The sequence below is a fragment of the Sapajus apella genome, unplaced genomic scaffold, assembly GCF_009761245.1.
Source record: "Sapajus apella isolate SASKATOON/1434 unplaced genomic scaffold, GSC_monkey_1.0 scaffold25, whole genome shotgun sequence".
Taxonomy (NCBI): domain Eukaryota; kingdom Metazoa; phylum Chordata; class Mammalia; order Primates; family Cebidae; genus Sapajus; species Sapajus apella.
The window spans coordinates 12,468,496-12,487,074 of record NW_022436965.1 but is presented as its reverse complement, the minus strand read 5'-3'; the positions used below and the strand labels follow the sequence as shown (position 1 = coordinate 12,487,074).

General features: G+C 38.6%; 1 protein-coding gene across 4 annotated transcripts in view; it reads left to right on the top strand.

Annotated features, from left to right (window-relative positions):
- The first annotated feature begins 507 nt into the window (after nucleotides 1-507).
- The window catches only part of RASAL2 (RAS protein activator like 2), a 371,400-nt gene continuing 353,328 nt past the window's right edge, over nucleotides 508-18,579 (top strand). For all 4 annotated transcript variants that reach the window (XM_032291299.1, XM_032291298.1, XM_032291297.1 and 1 more), the window contains exon 1: nucleotides 508-2,207. In XM_032291299.1, coding sequence (XP_032147190.1) covers nucleotides 2,006-2,207 — 202 coding nt within the window. In that variant the 5' untranslated portion in view covers nucleotides 508-2,005. The remainder of the gene's footprint in view (nucleotides 2,208-18,579) is intronic.

Below are 18,579 nucleotides of genomic sequence, written 5' to 3'. Positions count from 1 at the left end.
GATACTAAAAATGACCATTCCAATAAACCATCATGCCACAGATCAACAAGCTTAATCACAAAAGGTGCTTGAGGGAACAAAGTTGAAGTAATATCCACTGAGTCATTGCGGAACTATCTGTAATTGTGATTGATTTGCCAGGTAACCTGGGTTTTCCTCAGTTTCCTCACCTGTTAAACAACAGGCAGAATAAGGTTATCTCTAAAAACTTCTTGCTTTGAAATACTATTACTCTAAATAAAAGTTTGGAGAAACTCACAAAATATATCCTCATTAACTCCCAAACAATATACCAGGACACCACAAAACCAGAAAACTAACAGGTCCCCTTGCAGACCAGTCTCTGTGCAAAGTAGGGAGGTGGGGGGAACAACTAAAGAACCCCCCCCCACCCCCGCCACTAAAGGTATTAAAAATAGCAACATCTAATTACAAAAAAATCTTGTTCCACATTAGGTAGCCACATTCAAGAAACATTGTTGGAGATCTACTAAGCCCAAGGCACGGTTTAAGTTATTATTCTTCAATTTTGAAATTATTATTGTTATCTTGTCAGTGATTTCTTAAATCTAAACTGGTGAATCTCGCCTTGGGTGGACATAAAAGTAAAGCCACCGCCAAGGAGGGAGACAGTCTGCAAATAAACCAAAAATAAAATGTAAGTGACATCATTAAAGGAAAAAAGCCAATACATTGCACAAAGATCAAAGACAAAAAAGAGAAACATGTTTGGTTAATACTGGGCTTTTGAGCATTTCACGTGCCTGAGAGGCCCGTCCACCCATCCACACCACACTTCTTCACCACGCTGATGTAAACCAATGACAAGTCCAGCTTCAGCACGGACAGGGCGCGGAAGGCGGACCCTGTGCATATCCCAGAATCCCAGACCCACTGCCACTCCACTCTGGGAAGGAAAAAGGCGTTCCCCCTTGGGTGACTGTAAGATAAAGGAGCTTCTTCGATCTCTTCGTCCAATAAGAAAGAAACATTGGCCCATAAAGAAAGAAAGAAACATGAAAGGTGTGATAATTAAGAGAAGCTACTTTCTTTTCTGTTTAAATTTCCCGCACCCCTTTTCCTCCACGCCTTCTCAAACGGTCTTTACTTCGAATAACAGAGAACGGGACCGCTCAATACCCGGCGCTCCCGGGGAGGGTATTTGGAAAGTAGGCGGGACAGGCCGGATGAATAATTCGGTGTCCGACTTTTCCTGTCTTCGGCGCAGTCCCTCCCCCGCTTCTTACTCGAGTGCACACGCGGCCGGGCTCTCGGTCCTCGATTGCTTCAGCCTATCACCCTGGGATGCCGCCTGCCGCCGCCGCCGCCGCCGCCGCGGCTGCCGGGCTTGTGGGATCCGCCGCGGAGCCGGAGCCAGCGCTGCGACCGTAGCGGTGGCCTGAGAGTTAGGGGGCAGGCCGGCTCATTCCAGAAGTGGGGGCCGAGGACTGGCGGGCTAGAACCTTGGGCCACCGTCCCCTACCCTTCCTCAGGCTGAGGGAACGGGCACTCGGAGCTTCTGAGGCGGCGGCGGCGGCGGCGGCGGGAGCCGGTCAGAGGGGGCGGCCCCTGGCGGCGACGCCCCCAAGCCCAGCCCTGCCCGGCCGCGCTCCATCCCCAGCCCGAGCCTGGTCCGACCGCGAGAGACGCCGGCGGGGCTGAAGAAGGCGGCTCCGAGGGGGCGGGAGGGCCAGCCTCATCTCCCGGGTTCTTGTGCTTCTTCTCCCGGGCGGGACCCACACACACCTGAGCTCGGACCTACCCCTGGTCGGGGTCACGCTGGATCTTCCTCCAGGCCTGAGTCCCGCCCGCTGGCTTCAGGTGGGCTGCAGCGCCTGAGTCTCGGGCAGTGGGCGACGGGGAAGGAGGCGAGAGGCGTCCGCGCCGGCGGCCGCTCGGGTCTCTGCCTTCGCTGCGCGCTCTCCTCCTCCCCTTCCCGCAGGCAGGGCGCGGACCCGCGTGCCCGCCCGCCCCGCTGCCGCCGCCTCGTCCCCCGCGGGGCACCATGGAGCTCTCTCCGTCGTCCGGAGGAGCCGCCGAGGCGCTGTCCTGGCCGGAGATGTTCCCGGCGCTGGAGTCCGACTCGCCGCTGCCCCCGGAGGAACTGGACGCGGTTGTCCCAGTCAGTGGAGCCGTGGCCGGTGGCATGTTGGACCGGATCCTTCTGGAGTCCGTGTGCCAGCAACAGAGCTGGGTCCGGGTGTACGGTAAGGACCGCGGCCGTCTTAGAAGCTGGTGTTTCCTATTTTTGCTTGGGTTGAAATTCATTCCGTCAGTCTCAGGCTCGTTCCCAGTCCTTATCCGTGCTGGGTCAGTTTCCTACATCCGTTTTTGTTCTGGGTGTGCATTTCTGACAAGTTTCTTCAGACTACCACTTGGGCAGTGATGTAACTCAGTATGGTCTTTGGATCTCTTCAGACACCTGCAGTAAGTTTAATGCGGGAGTTGGGCTATCCAAGACATAATTCTTAGGCGATTATTTCAAGAGAACTACCAGGCAGTCTTCAGGAAGATATGATGGAAAACTACATGAAACCAAGTGAATGGGTTTTCGTCTTTCTCTTGTTGAGTGAGGCAAGACTGGAAACGAAGATATTATGAAAAAGCAGAGGATAAGCTAATGAATGAAAAAAAAAAATCCAAACTATGTATTTGGTGGGAGCAGACTAATCTATAACCTCTTTCTGAACCTCACTCTGTCTGAAAGCAACCACTTATTCCAAGGGATGTGGATTGTTTCAGATTGCACTATTGTTTCTGAGTCTCGTTGTAAAGTGACTGGGTTGCCACTCAGCAGGTTAAAAGTGATGAACACACTAAAACTTTCCCTTTCTGCATTCCTGGTAACCACCTCTTTAATTAAAACTGAATGATGAGATTCTATTAGGGTGAGCCTTGTGGCAGCACTAAAACCATGCTGGTTTTGAAAACTCATAGCTTAAGGATTTATAGCCTGCATTCAGGACTGAGCTGTGGCTTTCCAAAATATTGAAATGGCAAGATGTTTATCACCTAGCTCACGTGACTACAAAAGACATTAGTAATATGGCTGAGTATAAGATGGCAAATTTGAAGCACCTGGGATCAAATACAATGTTAAGATGTTATCCTGCGGTCGTGTGCATCTAATCCTGCAATGATCAAGTACATTACGTTTTTTTTTTGTTTTGTTTTTCCTGTTAGAAAGATCATAGAACTAGGAGTCCAGAGATCTAAGTTCTTGCCTCAGTTCTACCACTAAATGGCTGTGTGATTTGGGGTAGATCGAAGTCACATTTTTGGCCTGTGATTCCTCATCTGTAAAGTGAGTGGATTGGATTAAATAATCACTAGGGGCCTTTTTAATCATAAAAATCCAGCAATTCTTCTTATAACCAGTTCTTAAGGATTTATTTATGTACCACTTTGTATTTTGCTGGGCGTTTCTTGATGTTACTCTACTTACCGGAAGACTTAAGGGAATGGGATGACGCAAGGTCACCCAGTTTGTTCTTAGCAAATTAGATTAAAAACTTTGGTGCCTGATTTTCTGTCTGCTTGCTAATCCCACTTAGCTGGTCCTTTATAACAAAGGTGGATGAGAATCTGAAAGTGCATATGAATTAGAGTACATTGTAGTTACAACGTTTTCCCATTCTATCATCCTCTCCTTACACATTTCTTTGGCATACTGTTTTTTCGTGTGATGTTAGAAATAGGGCCATGCTATTCTAAGAATATATGATAATTAGGTATTTCAGTGTTCAAAACTCTCTGGGTTCTCTGGACCTAGTGTTAACTATCGTTCTTTGTAAGGACATAAAAGTCTATAAATATATGTTGTTTTGTAGTCCATTCCTAGGGCTTGATTTGTGAAATACGTATTGTATATTGTGTGTGTGTGTGTGTGTGTGTGTGTGTGAGAGAGAGAGAGAGAGAGAGATATCAAGTAGGTTATGTTTTTTTTTTCTTTCGTCCTTCTGAACAGGGTATATGTTTATTGTTCAAGAGTCACCATGACTTAGAAGTTTTCTTTCTGTGTAGTTCAGTTGATTTCAAGACTTCATATCATGCATCACAGAAATGCATGCATGGTATGTATATGTGTGTGCATTTCTGCATGGGTTTCTGTGACCAGCTGCAGACTTTCCACTGCCTTGCAACTTTTTTTTTTCTCTATCAGCTAAGCAGAAGTTGTTTTTATTTGTTGTTTAGTATTGCTACTTTCCTTCCTCTGAGGCAGCTAATACTGGATACTACTTTGTTGTCTTTAGTTTGATGTAAATATTTCAGAACTATTGGAATGGCTTTTGGCTATGTCCTTAGCTAGTTTTAAGTTGCCTATTGTATGAACAGGGTGTGTGTTTAAAAATTTTGAAGTAAAAACTTTGAAATAAAAATAATAGAATGTGGAAAAACAATTTTGAGAATATACTAATTTTGTTTTTCTTGTTTCTTGTCTGTGTGTTCAAAACCTTCATTGTCTTGGATCATCTAGGTATTTCTCACAATTTAAAGAGACTTTGATGAGTGTAGTCTAACATGTTTTAGAGAAATCTACAAATTGGGAATCTAGAGTCTACAACTAGAAACCTAGAGTATACAACTGGGGATGGAGAACCTGGTTTTCATTCTGGCTTTGCCACAAACTGGTTGTCTAATTCTGGGCAAGTCGTTTTAACTCATGGTCTCTAGGTTTCTGCATAAAAGTGGAATCTGGAGTAATTGGTATCTGTGGTCCCTTTTAGCTTTAAAGTTGTCTGATTCTGTGGCTTAGTCCATTATTTTACCTACAGGTTGGTCTATAGTCTTTTATGTTGGCTCTTGGGGCCAGGTACTAACCAAGCCCTTAAGTTAATGCATTTAAATTATGATTGTCAGGGGATTCTGGGGAGCAGTTTTATCAAAAGGTCAGCGAACTGAGTTTTGAAAGAAGGTATATTGAAGGCAGATGTTTGTTTATTTGGAATGTTTTCACGAGATAGGAAGGTGAGTATGGGGATGTTCTTAGGTCTAGCTCATCCAGTTTTGAGACCTAACCTAAAATAGCCATGTGGGTTCTAAAGATAGGGTAATAATAGGGAGCTATATTAAGTGCAGTTTACATCTCCTGCAGTATACTTTTGTTTAAAATCATGATGGGAGCAAACAATAACAGAAGTAACCCCCCCCAAAGAGTATCTTAAAGGGGAACTTTTAGAAACAATATTTTATTAGTTTGCCTCACAAAATTTGAAGACTGGGCACTAGTTTGAGTTTGTTGTTGACAGGTTTGGCTCCTTGGTTGATAATACATATGTATTGTGTACGTATGTTTATATGTATATATTGTCATTATACATATACTCAGAGTTTTGTGTATTGCCATGATTTGGAAAACTTCTCTGGAATATGTTGAGAGCTTTATAATAGGTGGATCTATATTTAGAGCACAAACTAATGCACATGGCTGAGAGAAAATATTTATGCTGTCTTTCCTAATCTTCATTTTCTTTTAGTTGTAAAATGTTTCATTCCAGTATTATATATAAGTCGTGCCCATGTCTTGTCAAGACTATAACATTTTTGACATCAGGGAGCCTTGTTTATCTTTGTATACCTGTCTTGCCACCCCTTTCATTATCAACTGTCTGCCAGATTGGTGCCTTGCTCATAGTAACTCAATGTCTGTTGAATGTTGATCCGTTTGTCCTTTGACCATTCAGATCTCAACCTGACTGATTGTATGGGTGGTAGAGTAGCTTAAACAAAGGCATGCCACAAACAGCTAAATATGGATACAGAATCCAAGAGCATCAAATGCAGAACATTTTTCAGATATTTATAGCCTGAAAGCCAAGTCAATTGGCTGAAAAAGCTCAGCAGCATAGCGAAAGGAAACGGGAGTGGCAAATCCAGCCTCACTGTCTGTGCTTTCTGGTAAACAATGAGAACATTAAAATTAAATACTTTACCATGAATGGATGGGAAGTGTAGGACACTGGGAGAAATTTAAGATCCCAGTCTCTAGGACTGCCTGCCATGGAGCTCTGCAGTCATCAGTATGACAGGCCTGCAAGTATGTGTTCATACTTGCAGAGAGTTAGAAGGGACATATAATCAGCACAAGAAAGGGATCAACAAGAAACCTTGTACGTTTAACTTTTGATATTATCAGAATGAATTAGGTAAAATATCCTGTTAATAAAATGAATAGCATCAACCTTATTACCATTAAGCTTGTATACAGGCTATTGTTTATTGATAACATAGAGACCTGATGGAAAATTTCTAAATGCTAGCACTATTTAATCAAACAGAAGAAAAAGGGAATTAATCATACTTCATTATAATTCCAGAAATGTGGCAGTGGGAATTTGGTAAGAATTCATAAAAGTTCATATTCATGAACTGAATATGATTTGATGAGGCAGAAATCTTATCTGGTTGTGTTATACGATACTGCTTATGCCTCACCAATTAAGACAAAGGATGAGATTTTTAAAAATTACATTTCTAGAGGGTATGTCTCTAAATTTATTTAAAATGTTGAAACTAGTAACAAGTCCAGGAAGTTGTTTTATTTGGGTCTGGTATGAACTAGAAATGACTAACTCACTGGCCTTCTACAGAATGTTCTTAATGTAATTAACTGTAGCTGTGAATATTCTTAGTGAATTACTCATTCTTACATGTCTTAAGTATGCACCCTGTTTTGTAATAATGTGTAGATGCATGAAGTTGTTCAGACAAAAACCTTTGTGCACTTAGCTAATTGATTGCTAGAAGAAAATCAGTGAATGTGTATAGAATACATCCCCAAACATGTTCATGGTACTTCGTGTTTTAACTTTTTCAGGTACTGTTAATTGAATCTTTACACATGAGTAGTCATATTTTAGAAATTTCTGGAATCTTAAGCTTGAGTTCAATATTTGGGATATAGCATAGGCTTTGAATGCTGACATACTAGTTTCCAATGATTTCCAAAGACATTTAAAACACGTTAAAAGTAGACAGTTTTTCATTGAAATCAGAGAGAACTTCTAAGAATGCCTAGGCAAATACTGATTAAGTTATTTTAAATAGCCTCCTTTTTTCTTCTTTTGAGAGAAAATTTGTATGTCTTGTTTAAGTTTTGTGCTCTATTAATGTTCCTAGATGATAGTTTCATTTATAGCATCTTAGTATTTTTCTACCCTTTATCATGTTGGTTTATTGCTATTTGATTTTCAAACAATGAAAATATTTTTGCGGAATAGAATTATGCAACCACAATCTCTTTTCCAAAACCGTTTGGACTAGACAGTCATGCTAATATTTCTGCAGCTAAACAAATGAATAGGCTGGCAGTGGTGGCTCACGCCTATAATCCCAGCACTTTGGGAGGCTGAGGCAGGTGGATCACTTGAGGTCAAGAGTTCGAGACCAGCCAACATGGTGAAAGCCCGTTTCTACTAAAAGTACAAAAAAGTAGCCGAGTCGGGCATGGTAGGATGCACCTGTAGTCCCAGCTACTTGGGAAGCCGAGGCAGGAGACTTGCATGAACCCAGGAGGCAGAGATTGCAGTGAGCTGAGATTACGCCATTTCACTCAAGCCTGGGCAACAGAGCGAGAGTCTGTTTCAAAAAAAAAAAAAAAAAAAAGAATATTCATACCAAGTGGTATAAAGACTATAAATAGCCTTATGTCAGTGCAGGTCAGAATTTACTGCCAGAAAAGTTACATAAAATCTTTTGCTTTTCAGATCTTTTTTGATTTAGGAATTGCAGACACGGAATTGAGGATCTGTACACATCTTTGAACATAAATAATACGAAGTTCTAGAACACCCCTGTTTGAGAAAAGTTTGTATGGATCACCTTTATCTTTTTCAGATAATAACATTTACTGAACACTTTTTTTTTTTTTTTTTTTTTTTTTGAGATGGAATCTTGCTCTGTCTCCCAGGCTGGAGTACAGTGGTGCAATCCAGCTCACTGAAACCTCCACCTCCTGGGTTCAAGCGATTCTCCTGCCTTAGCCTGCCAAGTAGCTGGGATTACAGGTTCCTGCCACTGCACCCAGCTGATTTTTGTGTTTTTCAGTAGTGACTGTTTTACCATGTTGGCTAAGCTGGTCTTGAACTCTTGACCTGAAGTGATCCACCCGCCTTGCCTCCCAAAGTGCTGAGATTGTAGACGTGAGCCACCACGCCTAGCCTGAACACGTGGCGCGGTGGCTCGTTCCCATAATTCCAGCACTTTAGGAGGCCAAGGTGGGAGGATCATCTGAGGTCAGGAGTTCGAGACCAGCCTGGCCAATATGGTAAAACTTCATCGCTACCGAAAATACAAAAAAAAAAAATTAGCAGGGCGTGGTGGTACATGCCTATACTCCCAGCTGCTCAGGATGCTGATGCACGAGAATTGCGTGAACCCGGGAGACAGAGGTTGCAGCTAGTTGAGATTGTGCCTCTAGCCTGGGCAATAGAGTGGGACTCAGTCTCAAAAAAAAAAAAAAAAATACAGTTGTGTCCTACCATGTTGAATGAAATTTCTGTGGTTTGCTAAGAAAAACAAAAGAGATTCACATACATGGTAGACTTTACCAAGATTACTAAGGAAATGATGGCAAGGTAGTGGTTTCTGATCCTTTGTTTCATTGGAAGGAAGGATGCGGTAAGTTGCAATAGAGGGTTTATGTAATTGTTCTTTGCACTTGCTCTCTTCAGTAGCACAAAGTGATTTGACCACCTTTTAAGTAGGTGAACCACAAAAAAGCATTCAACTAATGACAGTTAATTCAGAAAAACTTCAGCTGTTTGCTCCCTATTGGAAAAACTTTTAACTGACTAGAGTTGTTTGGTCTTGTTAACCAGGAGGAGGAGTTTGACGTGGCTAAGTGTGCTTTGAGTGAAGCTACTGAAATTGCTTCACTCTGTCTTGCTGTTTACTAGCCTTAAAAAGTACTTGATGAGCTGGGCCTGGCGCGGTGTGCCTGTAATCCCAGCACTTTGGGAGGCCGATTAATCAAATAATTGCTGTCTGATGTTTGTAAAAACACCTTTCTTCCCAAAGGCTGTCAAGTACTTCTTTTTTTTTTTTTTTTTTGAGACAGAGTATTGCTCTGTTGCTAGGCTGGAGCGCAGTGGTGTGATCTTGGCTTACTGCAACTTCTGCCTCCTGGGTTCAAGTAATTCTCCTGCTTCAGCTTCCTGAGTAGCTACGACTACAGGTGCACACCACCACGCCCAGCTAATTTTTGTATTTTTAGTAGAGACTGGTTTCACTTTGTTGGTCAGGATCTTCTCCATCTCTTGACCTTGTGATCTGCCCACCTTGGCCTCCCAAAGTGCTGGGATTACAGGTGTGAGCCACCGTTCCCGGCCTGTCAAATACTTTTTAAGGCTAGTAGGCAGAAAACCCTTTTGCAAATTTCTTGTAATTTATAATGAGAGGGCAGCCATCAGGAGGTAATGTAATACACAAATAGAAGGGAAAAGAGAAGTCTTGAGGCCCAGTACAGTGGTGTTACTGAGTATAAAGTAAACAAAAGAAATAAAAATTGAACCCTTGAAGGTTTCATTTACCAGATTTCATTTACTGGACTATAATACAGAAGTTATCATTTTCCTTATCTCTACAGCTGGGTTCAGATATGAGAAGTCTGAATTTTACCTTCCCTTACCAGGTGTTAGTAATATCAAATAATTGTCTTTGTTGGCTCTGTTCATAAGCGTTCAGTTTAGATCCTGATTTTATTTTTACCCCTCCATGAATTATCTTCAACGTTGCTCAAGTTCTGTTCACATTGTGTGGCTTGTAGCAGACTTTCTAAAAGTACCCATTACCTCCATCCCTGAGTCTAAGGGATTGGTAATACTTACAAATATCAATTGGGAAGGTGAAAATTTAGTGAGGGGAAAATATTCAACATAGATAAGAAAACAAAATTCAGAAGAATAGTCTGAAAAGTTAAAATGACACCTTAAAGTCAGTAGTTTTTGATAGTTTTCAAAGCAGTCCCTTAGGCTTTCTCATTAAAGAAACTGGCTCAGGAAGTTTAGCGTATTCCCCAAATTGGAGACAAATTCTACAGTTGGTCAGGATTGGAACTCTTAACCTCAGATTCCTTAGCCTCCTGATTTAGCTTCTAGAACTTACTGCTTTCCCTTGGGGAGATGGCCTCTCAAAGCTGAAGGTCAGGAAAACTCAACAGTGAGAAATACCAGATTGTTAGTTTCACAGTCTTTTAAGAGAAATGCTGGAGGTACCATTACCTAGGTAACAGAAAACAAAAATGGATAAAACATCCATAAAGTAGGAGGATGAGAATAATTTCATAATAATCATTAAGAGGTAGACCAGAGGACAGATGAGATTTTTTTCATATGTGTTCCTAAGCTCTTTATCCGTATGTTTTTTTGGTGCTGTGATTGGAAGTGATATCTGAAGGAAATTTGAATATCATGTATGTTGCTTAGAACCCTGAATAATACCTAATAACTTTGTACCTTCCACTTGAATTTCTAACCTCTAATTTCTGATTATGAATATAATTTGTGCTTAACATAAAGAATTAGAATTTTAGGAAAAGCCAAAATTAAAATCATTTGTAATTCTACCTCTTAGTGATAACTATTATTTTTTAAAAATTTATTATGTTTCAGACACAGGGTCTCATTCTGTTGCCCAGGTTGGAGTGCAGTGGTGCAGTCATAACTCACATTATTTCCATTGCCTGGCGTCAAGGGATCCTTCCACCTCATCTTCTTGAATAGCTGGGACTAAAGGAGTATGCTACCACCCTTGGCTGAGATAATAATTCTTTTAATATTTTACTGTGTTTTAGTCCAGTCTTTTTTGTATACAGATTTTTTTGTACTAATACATATTTGGTATCATGCTGAATATATTTTACATCCTACTTTTTTTCTCTTAGGTATGTTTTCTCATGTTAATAAAAACTAACAAATTTTTTTCAAATATATTTTTATTAATTTATTTTAAAAAATAAGTAATATCTTCCTTTGTTCCAAAATTCAACGGGTATAAAAAGATATTCCATGAGATCTCTCTCACCCTTCCTCCCTGCCCCTACAACTTGCCATCTGGCAGGGATTTTCCCTTTTCCCAATCAATATATACTTGAAATTGTTATGTATCTTTCCATACCTATTCCGTGTGCATAGAAGCAAATGTATAGATAGATAAATATGTAAAAATCCTGCCAGAAGTGGGGTCTGAAAAATTTAGTTACAAAAAATTCAGGGTTATATTTCTGTGAGGTTAGTGAAATGACCAGAAGAAACCTGCAAATGAAGTTGGCCATGAGTTTTGGGGGTCTCTAGCCAGTAATTTGCTTTGTATCTGAAGTGGTAACATAGGTTTTTACTGCATATATGCATTTTTCTCTATTTTTACACATATGATAACCCATTCGGATTAATTTTTATCTGTGCTTTGAGACTCCTTCTTCCTCCTTCCCCCCTGCCCCTCACTTTATTAATGTACCTCAGCATATTTTCCTTTCATTTTGTAAGGAGGTCCCTCATTCTTTTTATCACTGCATAATGCCTGAATTAATCATAACTCATTTAATTATTCCCTATGTTTTGCTAGTGCAAGTGAGTCCACAATGAATAATCTTGAATATAAGCCATTTTGCTTATGTATGAGTATATCTGTAAGAAAAATTCATAGAATTGCTAGGTCAAAGGTATGTGTATTTGTAATTTTGAAAGATAATTGCCAAATTGCCCTACCTATCTGCACTTCACCCGCAATATATGAGAGTGCCTGTCTTCCCACACACAGTGAATTATCAAGAAATTTTGAATTAGACAATTTGAAAGGTAAAAAAAGGTAAAAATTAATTTAATTTTAATTTGTTTCTATCTCTTACATTAAGTGTGATTGAACATCTTTTCATTTTAAGAGCCTTTTAAATACAACCTTTTCTGTGAACTGTACATACCTTTTGCCCATTTTTTTTGGGTTCCTGGATCTTTTTCTGAGTGATTTGTAGGAACTGTTAGTATAGTAAGCAAAGCATACTAGGGAACTTAGTATTTAATTAAAGAACACTTTATCTGCACCAGTTGCCAGTTTTTTCATTTGTCTTTTCATTTTTCTTATGGTGTTCCCCCCACCCCTATGAAGAAATGATTCTTATACCATTGAATATATCAGGGTTTTTCCTTTATGGCTTTTTGGTTTTATGTTATGGTTAGAATGGTCTTTCCTGGGAATTCTCTGGACCTTTATTTTATAATCTCAGAACAGGAAAGCCCATTCTTTTCCCCCTGTATATGCGCTAAATACCTAAGCACCCTTGGGGGACAAAAAAAAGAATGGGCTTTCCTATTTTGCAATCGTTCTCTCATGGTTTATCTAGTATTTCTTTGGTTTTATTTTTTACAATCAAATCTTTGATCCAGTCTATGGATCAAATTTCATTTTTTAAAAGATGGCCTTCTAGTTGTCCTACCATTATTTGTTGAAGAATCCAACTTTTTCCCACTTTTTAAGAAGATTTCTTTATTCTATGCAAGATTTCCATTTATATTTGGTTTATTTCAAGATTATTTTCTATTCTGTTTTATTGGTCTGTTTATATTCATGTGCCAGTATCACACAGCTTTATTATTGAGACTTCATAATATGAAAACATAATTTTTAATGACTTATGTAATTTAGCTGTTATTCTATTTTAGATGTTAACGTTTTTCAAAAATGTTAACACTTTACTGATTCGTGTTTGTGGACAAGTCTTTGAACCAAACTTCTGAATGTTTCATTACGCTGAATTCCTAGAAGAGTATGAAATGTTTTTAAAGGCCTGAGACTTAGTGCCAAATTGGTGAAACCTTCCTGGAAAGTAATTCCTGCCTCTAGTATGTGAAATATGGGTCATAATTTTAAGTTATGCTGCGTTGCTACTTTCAGTGTATTAAATGTATTAAAATCTTTTTACATAAATTTTGTATAATACCTTAAACGTTGCCTAGCACATATTAAATGCCCTGAGTCCTTATGCCTTTAAAACTGTCTTCAGAAACTTAGTTGTTCAAATGGCATGCCTTTTGATTAATGGCATATTTCCAAGTGAATGAGGGAATGCCGGGAGTATAGACTCAAAGCAATTGGTCTGCTAAAGGTCAAATCCATGACCATGGTCTTATTTATATTATGTCAGACTCTCCAACTGAAATAACTTGAGGCAGACACATGTTTTAGGTATTCCAAGAAGCACACATAAGATACATAAGCTGGTAACTTTTATCTTAGCTAGAAGGAGTTGACATTCGTGAAAGTTCTTTTGAACATGATTTGAATATAATTTCATTTAGTTTTACCTGGATGAGTGATTGAGTTGTATGTCTTATATAATACTGTGTTAATGACTCAGTTTTATAGCATGGGATTAATTTAGGTCTGTTCTGAGGCAAGTTTATCATAATGTTAAACTAAGCCAAATCCAAGTAATGGCAACAAGAACTAATGTTAATGACTAAAGTAATTTAAAATCTTTTCTTCAGAAAAAAACAATGGCAGTAATAGGAATTAGACTCTGGAAAAAAATCGTATTTTATATAGACCATTAACAAAGTTAACCAGAGTTTCTTTTACCAGTTAGCTGTTTAGCGTGTAACACATAAGCATAAGCTTGTCTTGCTAGGCCAGAAAGGAGCAAACTTAGAAAAAGAACAAACTGTTTAACTTTTAACAGTGACTTAAGAGTAGTTTGAAGTGAAATGAAAAAATATCCTTTATCCAGTTAGTACTCTGGAGGTTTATAGAAAATTTTGTTTAAGTTAAATTTGGCAGGATATGATATGCAAATATCTTGCTCCATAAATAAGTACGAAATAATGAAGACATATGAAGGATATGATATAATGGGAAAGTATGGCAATATTTTTGTCAGTTTTTGAAGTGTCTGAAATTACTAGACCCATTCTCTTTTTGTTTTTTGGGTTCTTTGTTTTATTTGAGACACTGTCTTGTTCTGTCACTCAGCTGGAATCCAGTAGTGCTATCTTGGCTCACTGTAGCCTGGACCTCCCAGGCTCAAGGGATCCTCCCACCTCTTACCAAGTAGCTGGTACTTCAGGTGTGCACCACTGCACCCAGCTAATTATTTGTTTACTTTAATTATTTGTTTACTTTGTAGAGATGAGGTCTCACTATGTTGCCCAGGCTGGTTTCCAACTCCTGAGCTCAAGGAATCCTCTGCCTCAGCCTCCCAAGGTGCTGTGATTATTTATAGGCATGAGCTGTTGCACCCAGCCACATTTTCTTTTTGAACTCAGTAAAAATCAATTGTAGTTTTAAAGTATTTTACTGTTAGTTCATGGAAACATGAAATCACTGTAGATGACATTATTGTTAGGAGTTAATCTGTAACTCTGTTGCTCTGAGGGATACACTGAAAAGGTGAAGATTATTCTTAATTGTTTTGTTTTTCAGTTCTTGTAATGAAATTTTTTACTTTCATATTTTATGTCAAAATTTCCAGAAAGGATAGCATTTATACTATCTCCAGCATAGTAACTGACGAATAAAACATCTCTTTGCCTGGCTGTAATCTATATTTTCATGTTCCAGTTTGTGCTGAAGTATAGCCTGTCCACAGTTACAGATTTCCCTCCATGGTTCTTTTAGGCTTGACTGTGTACAACTTTATGTGTATTTGTAAATTTCAAGAATTCCTCTGAGTGAAGAAACCCAAGGCCTTTCTATTGCATTTTCCTATTTTGAAATGGCTGCTCTTTGTCCAAGTGGTTGGTGATTACTCTGTATCATTGTACGGACCTCGAATAAGATGGTCAGTACAGTAGCTACTGACTAACAAAAGATATGTTGTAATGTCTAAAACAATGACTTTGCTTTTAATGTTTTCTAGTTTCATAGAGCCCTCATAATAGTTTTCCTTTTTATAGAAATTAAAATTTATATTCCTGTTTTTGAATCTAGTTTGATAACATAGTTAAGAGAGAGCAAAATCTTATGTTGATTCCTAATAAAATAGACACTCCAGTTATAGTCACATTTCTTCCTGTTTTGTTCAGGTCAGAAAGTCTTCAGTCATTCTTTTACAAGTTCAACCAAAATAAGTTAAGAGAACATTTGCGGTTATTTGCCTTTTAGGTTGTAGTTTTGGTCTGTACCGAGATTGTCATGTCAGTGTCACCTTGAGAGAGGCTTGGTTTTGTAATATATATTAGCTGATCATCTTTCTTTTCCTGTAGCTTGACTAGAAGTAATGATTTTCCCCGTATATATCCAGTAATATTATTCTGTTTACCTGTGAGCATATTGTACGAAATGATATGTTTTTACAGAGTTGCATTTTCCCTACAATCTTGAAGTACCTTGCTTTTTTTTTCTCCCAGCAAACTTATTAAACATGCTAAATCATTTCTCCATTTTATCCATTGTGAAAAAGTTAGTGATTCCTAAATATTCTTGGTGACGTGAGATGATTACTATCTGAGTCCCAATCCAGTAGTTATTTTTGAAAGATTACCCTGTTTCTATAATCGAAGTTCAGTTACTGTTTTAAATTTAACATATTTGTGTTAAAATATATCACAGGCACTTTTGTGCTTTTCTAAGTTATCTTATAACTTAACAGTATGTCTTATCCTATCTTCTCTGCCTCTTTGAGATCCATGTGAGTTCTTTGGTGAACTGCAGGAATAAAAGTGAGCATGCTAGATCAAGTAACCAGTAAGTTATTTTGTGTTTTTTTTTTATTGTAAATATAGCAAACTTTCATTTAACCTTTCATAAGTGTACAATTTATTGACATTAAATACATTCACAATGTTATATAACCATCACCACTACCTATACCCCAAACGTTTTCATGATCTTCAAACTTCCCATTAAATAGTGACTCTCCCTTTCCTCTCTTTTTAGCAGCTGGTAACCTCTATTCTTTCTGTCTCCATGAATTTGCCTATTCTAGGTAACTCACATAGATGAAATCATACATTTTTCCTCCCGTGTCTGACTTATTTGCTAAGCATAATGGCTTCAAGGTCTATTCTTAGAACGTATATCAAAATTTCATTTTTCATGGCTAAGTAAATATTCCATTGTATGTATAAACTCTGTATAAACTACGCTTTTTATCTGTTTACCTGTTGATGGACATTTGGGTTGTTTCCACATTTTGTCTGTTTTGAATAATGCTGCTGTGAGCTTTGGTATACAAATATCTGTTTGTGTCTCTGCTTTCCATTCTTATATACCTAGGGGTGGAAATGCTGGGTATATGGTTGTTCTTCTATGTTTAGCCTTTTGAGAAACTGCCAAACTGTTTTGGTACAGCAGCTGTATGTACCCTTTTACATCCTTGCCAGCAATGCACAAGGATTCCAATTACTCTACTTCCTTGCCAACATTTATTAGTCATTTTTGATTTAAGCATCCTAGTAGGTGTGAAGTGATACCCCATTGTGGTTTTTATTTGTAGTTCCATAATAATTAATGATATTGAGCATCTTTTTATTGGTTATTGGCCATTTGTATATCTTCTTTGGAGAAATGTGTATTCAAGTACTTTTTTGCATGAATTCTCAGTAGATAGATTTGTATTTTTTTAGATTGTCACTGATGGTGTTAATTATTCTACATATTAATCTTAACTCCTATAACTGTGGCAGTTATGAGCATGATGATAATGATGATAATGAGAAAACTTACGTGTTTACTGTGAGCCTGCCACAGTTCTAAGTGCTTTATGCCTGCTAACTTATTTAATCTTTGTATCTACCCTATCAGGTAAATACTGTTCTTTTCTCATTTTATAGATGAAGAATTGGAGGCATAAAGTTGTAAAGGAACTTGTCCAACATTATATGGAAAGCAAGTGGCTGATGTGGGATTTGAATCTAGGCGATTCCTCTCAAATCTGTGCTCTTAACCACTATATAATTTGACTTCTTACAAATAAGAATCAGAAATAGTTATTATAAAAAGTATTCAGTATGATATTTGTTCATTTGTATCCCAATCCTGTGGTTTACCTATGAGTTTTTTATACTAGTACCATGACTATAAAATAATGACATTTGTTATGCTTGACATGCTTTGAATGTCATGATTTTATTTTATCTATCTATCTATCTATCTATCTATTTATTTATTTATTTATTTGAGATGGAGTATCGCTCCCTTGCCCAGGCTGGAGTGCAATGGCACAATCTCGGCTCACTGCAGCCTCCGCCTCCCAGGTTCAAGTGATTCTCCTCCCTCAGCCTCCTGAGTAGCTGGGATTATAGGCACGCGCCACCATGCCTGACTAATTTTTGTATTTTTACGGGGTTTCAGCATGTTGGTCAGGCTGGTCTCGACTCCTGACCTTGTGATCTGTCCATCTCAGCCTCCCAAAGTGCTGGAATTACATGCGTGAGCCACTGCTCCCAGCTGAATGTCATGATTTTACAGAATGTCTTCATCAAGTAGTACAAGTTTTATTAACTGTAAATAAAGAAGCTCTATGTGGGTGAGCCATTTGAATATTTCTGTGTTTAAAAAAGGTTAAACAAAGTCTGTTAGCTCTCTAAAATCCATGTATTTTTAGCAGTAATATAAAATATGAACTTTTTTTTTCTATAAAAGCATGCCTTTCTAGGCCTATTACTTAGGTTTGATCAAGCCAGTGAGACTACTGATAGTTAACCACACAATCTTAAGGATCACGAGTTGTATTCATCTAGGACGTAGCTTTATTTACTCCAGGATTTATTCAAGTGGCTTCTACTTTAATATTAGTAATTCTAGGAAAGAGAATTCACTTTCACTCAACGAGGTTAGACAAAACATTGTTCAGAGGTTGGCCCTGCAGGAGATATTTTAGGACATTGATAGAATTCACAAGTTTTTTTTTTTTTTTTCCTAGAAGAGGGTCTTGTTGTGTTGCCCAGCCCGTTTTTAAACTCCTGAGGTCAAGCAATTCTCCTGCCTCAGCCTCCCAGGGAGCTGGGATCATAGCTGCATGCTCCTGTACTTACCTTCACATTTTCTTTTCTAAAAGCTCGGGAACACTGTGGGCTCTTAGTGAGCCTAGTTCTCTTTCTCTAGGTTCCTCTTGAGCCTGACTATACTTACAGCAAATATGCTTTATAATTCATAATTTATATCCCAGGGTTTGTATTTCAAGGACTTAGAAACTTAAAGCATGATTCATACACACAAAACTGAATCAGTTTTGAAATTTAACTTCATTTCTTGCGAATAGGTTGCAGTTCTTAAAAATCTGTGATTCTGTTTTGGCCAATTCAGCAATGGGAAGTGAGTCATAGTATTTCATTCTAACCAATTCATATATCTTTTCAGAAACCAGATTTAGGCTAGGAATGGTTGGTTCATGTCTGTAATCCTAGTATATTGGGAGGCTAAGGCAGGAGAATCTCTTGAGGCCAGGAGTTGGAGACCAGCCTGGGCAACATAGTGAGAACCTGTCTCTACAAAAAATAAAAAAATTAGCCAGGTTTTATGGCCTGCACTTGTAGTACTAGTTACTTGGGAGGCTGAAGCAGGAGGATTGCTTGAGTCCAGGAGGGCAAGTCTGCAGTGAACTGTGATCATGCTTCTGCACTTTAGCCTGAGCTACAGAGCGAGATA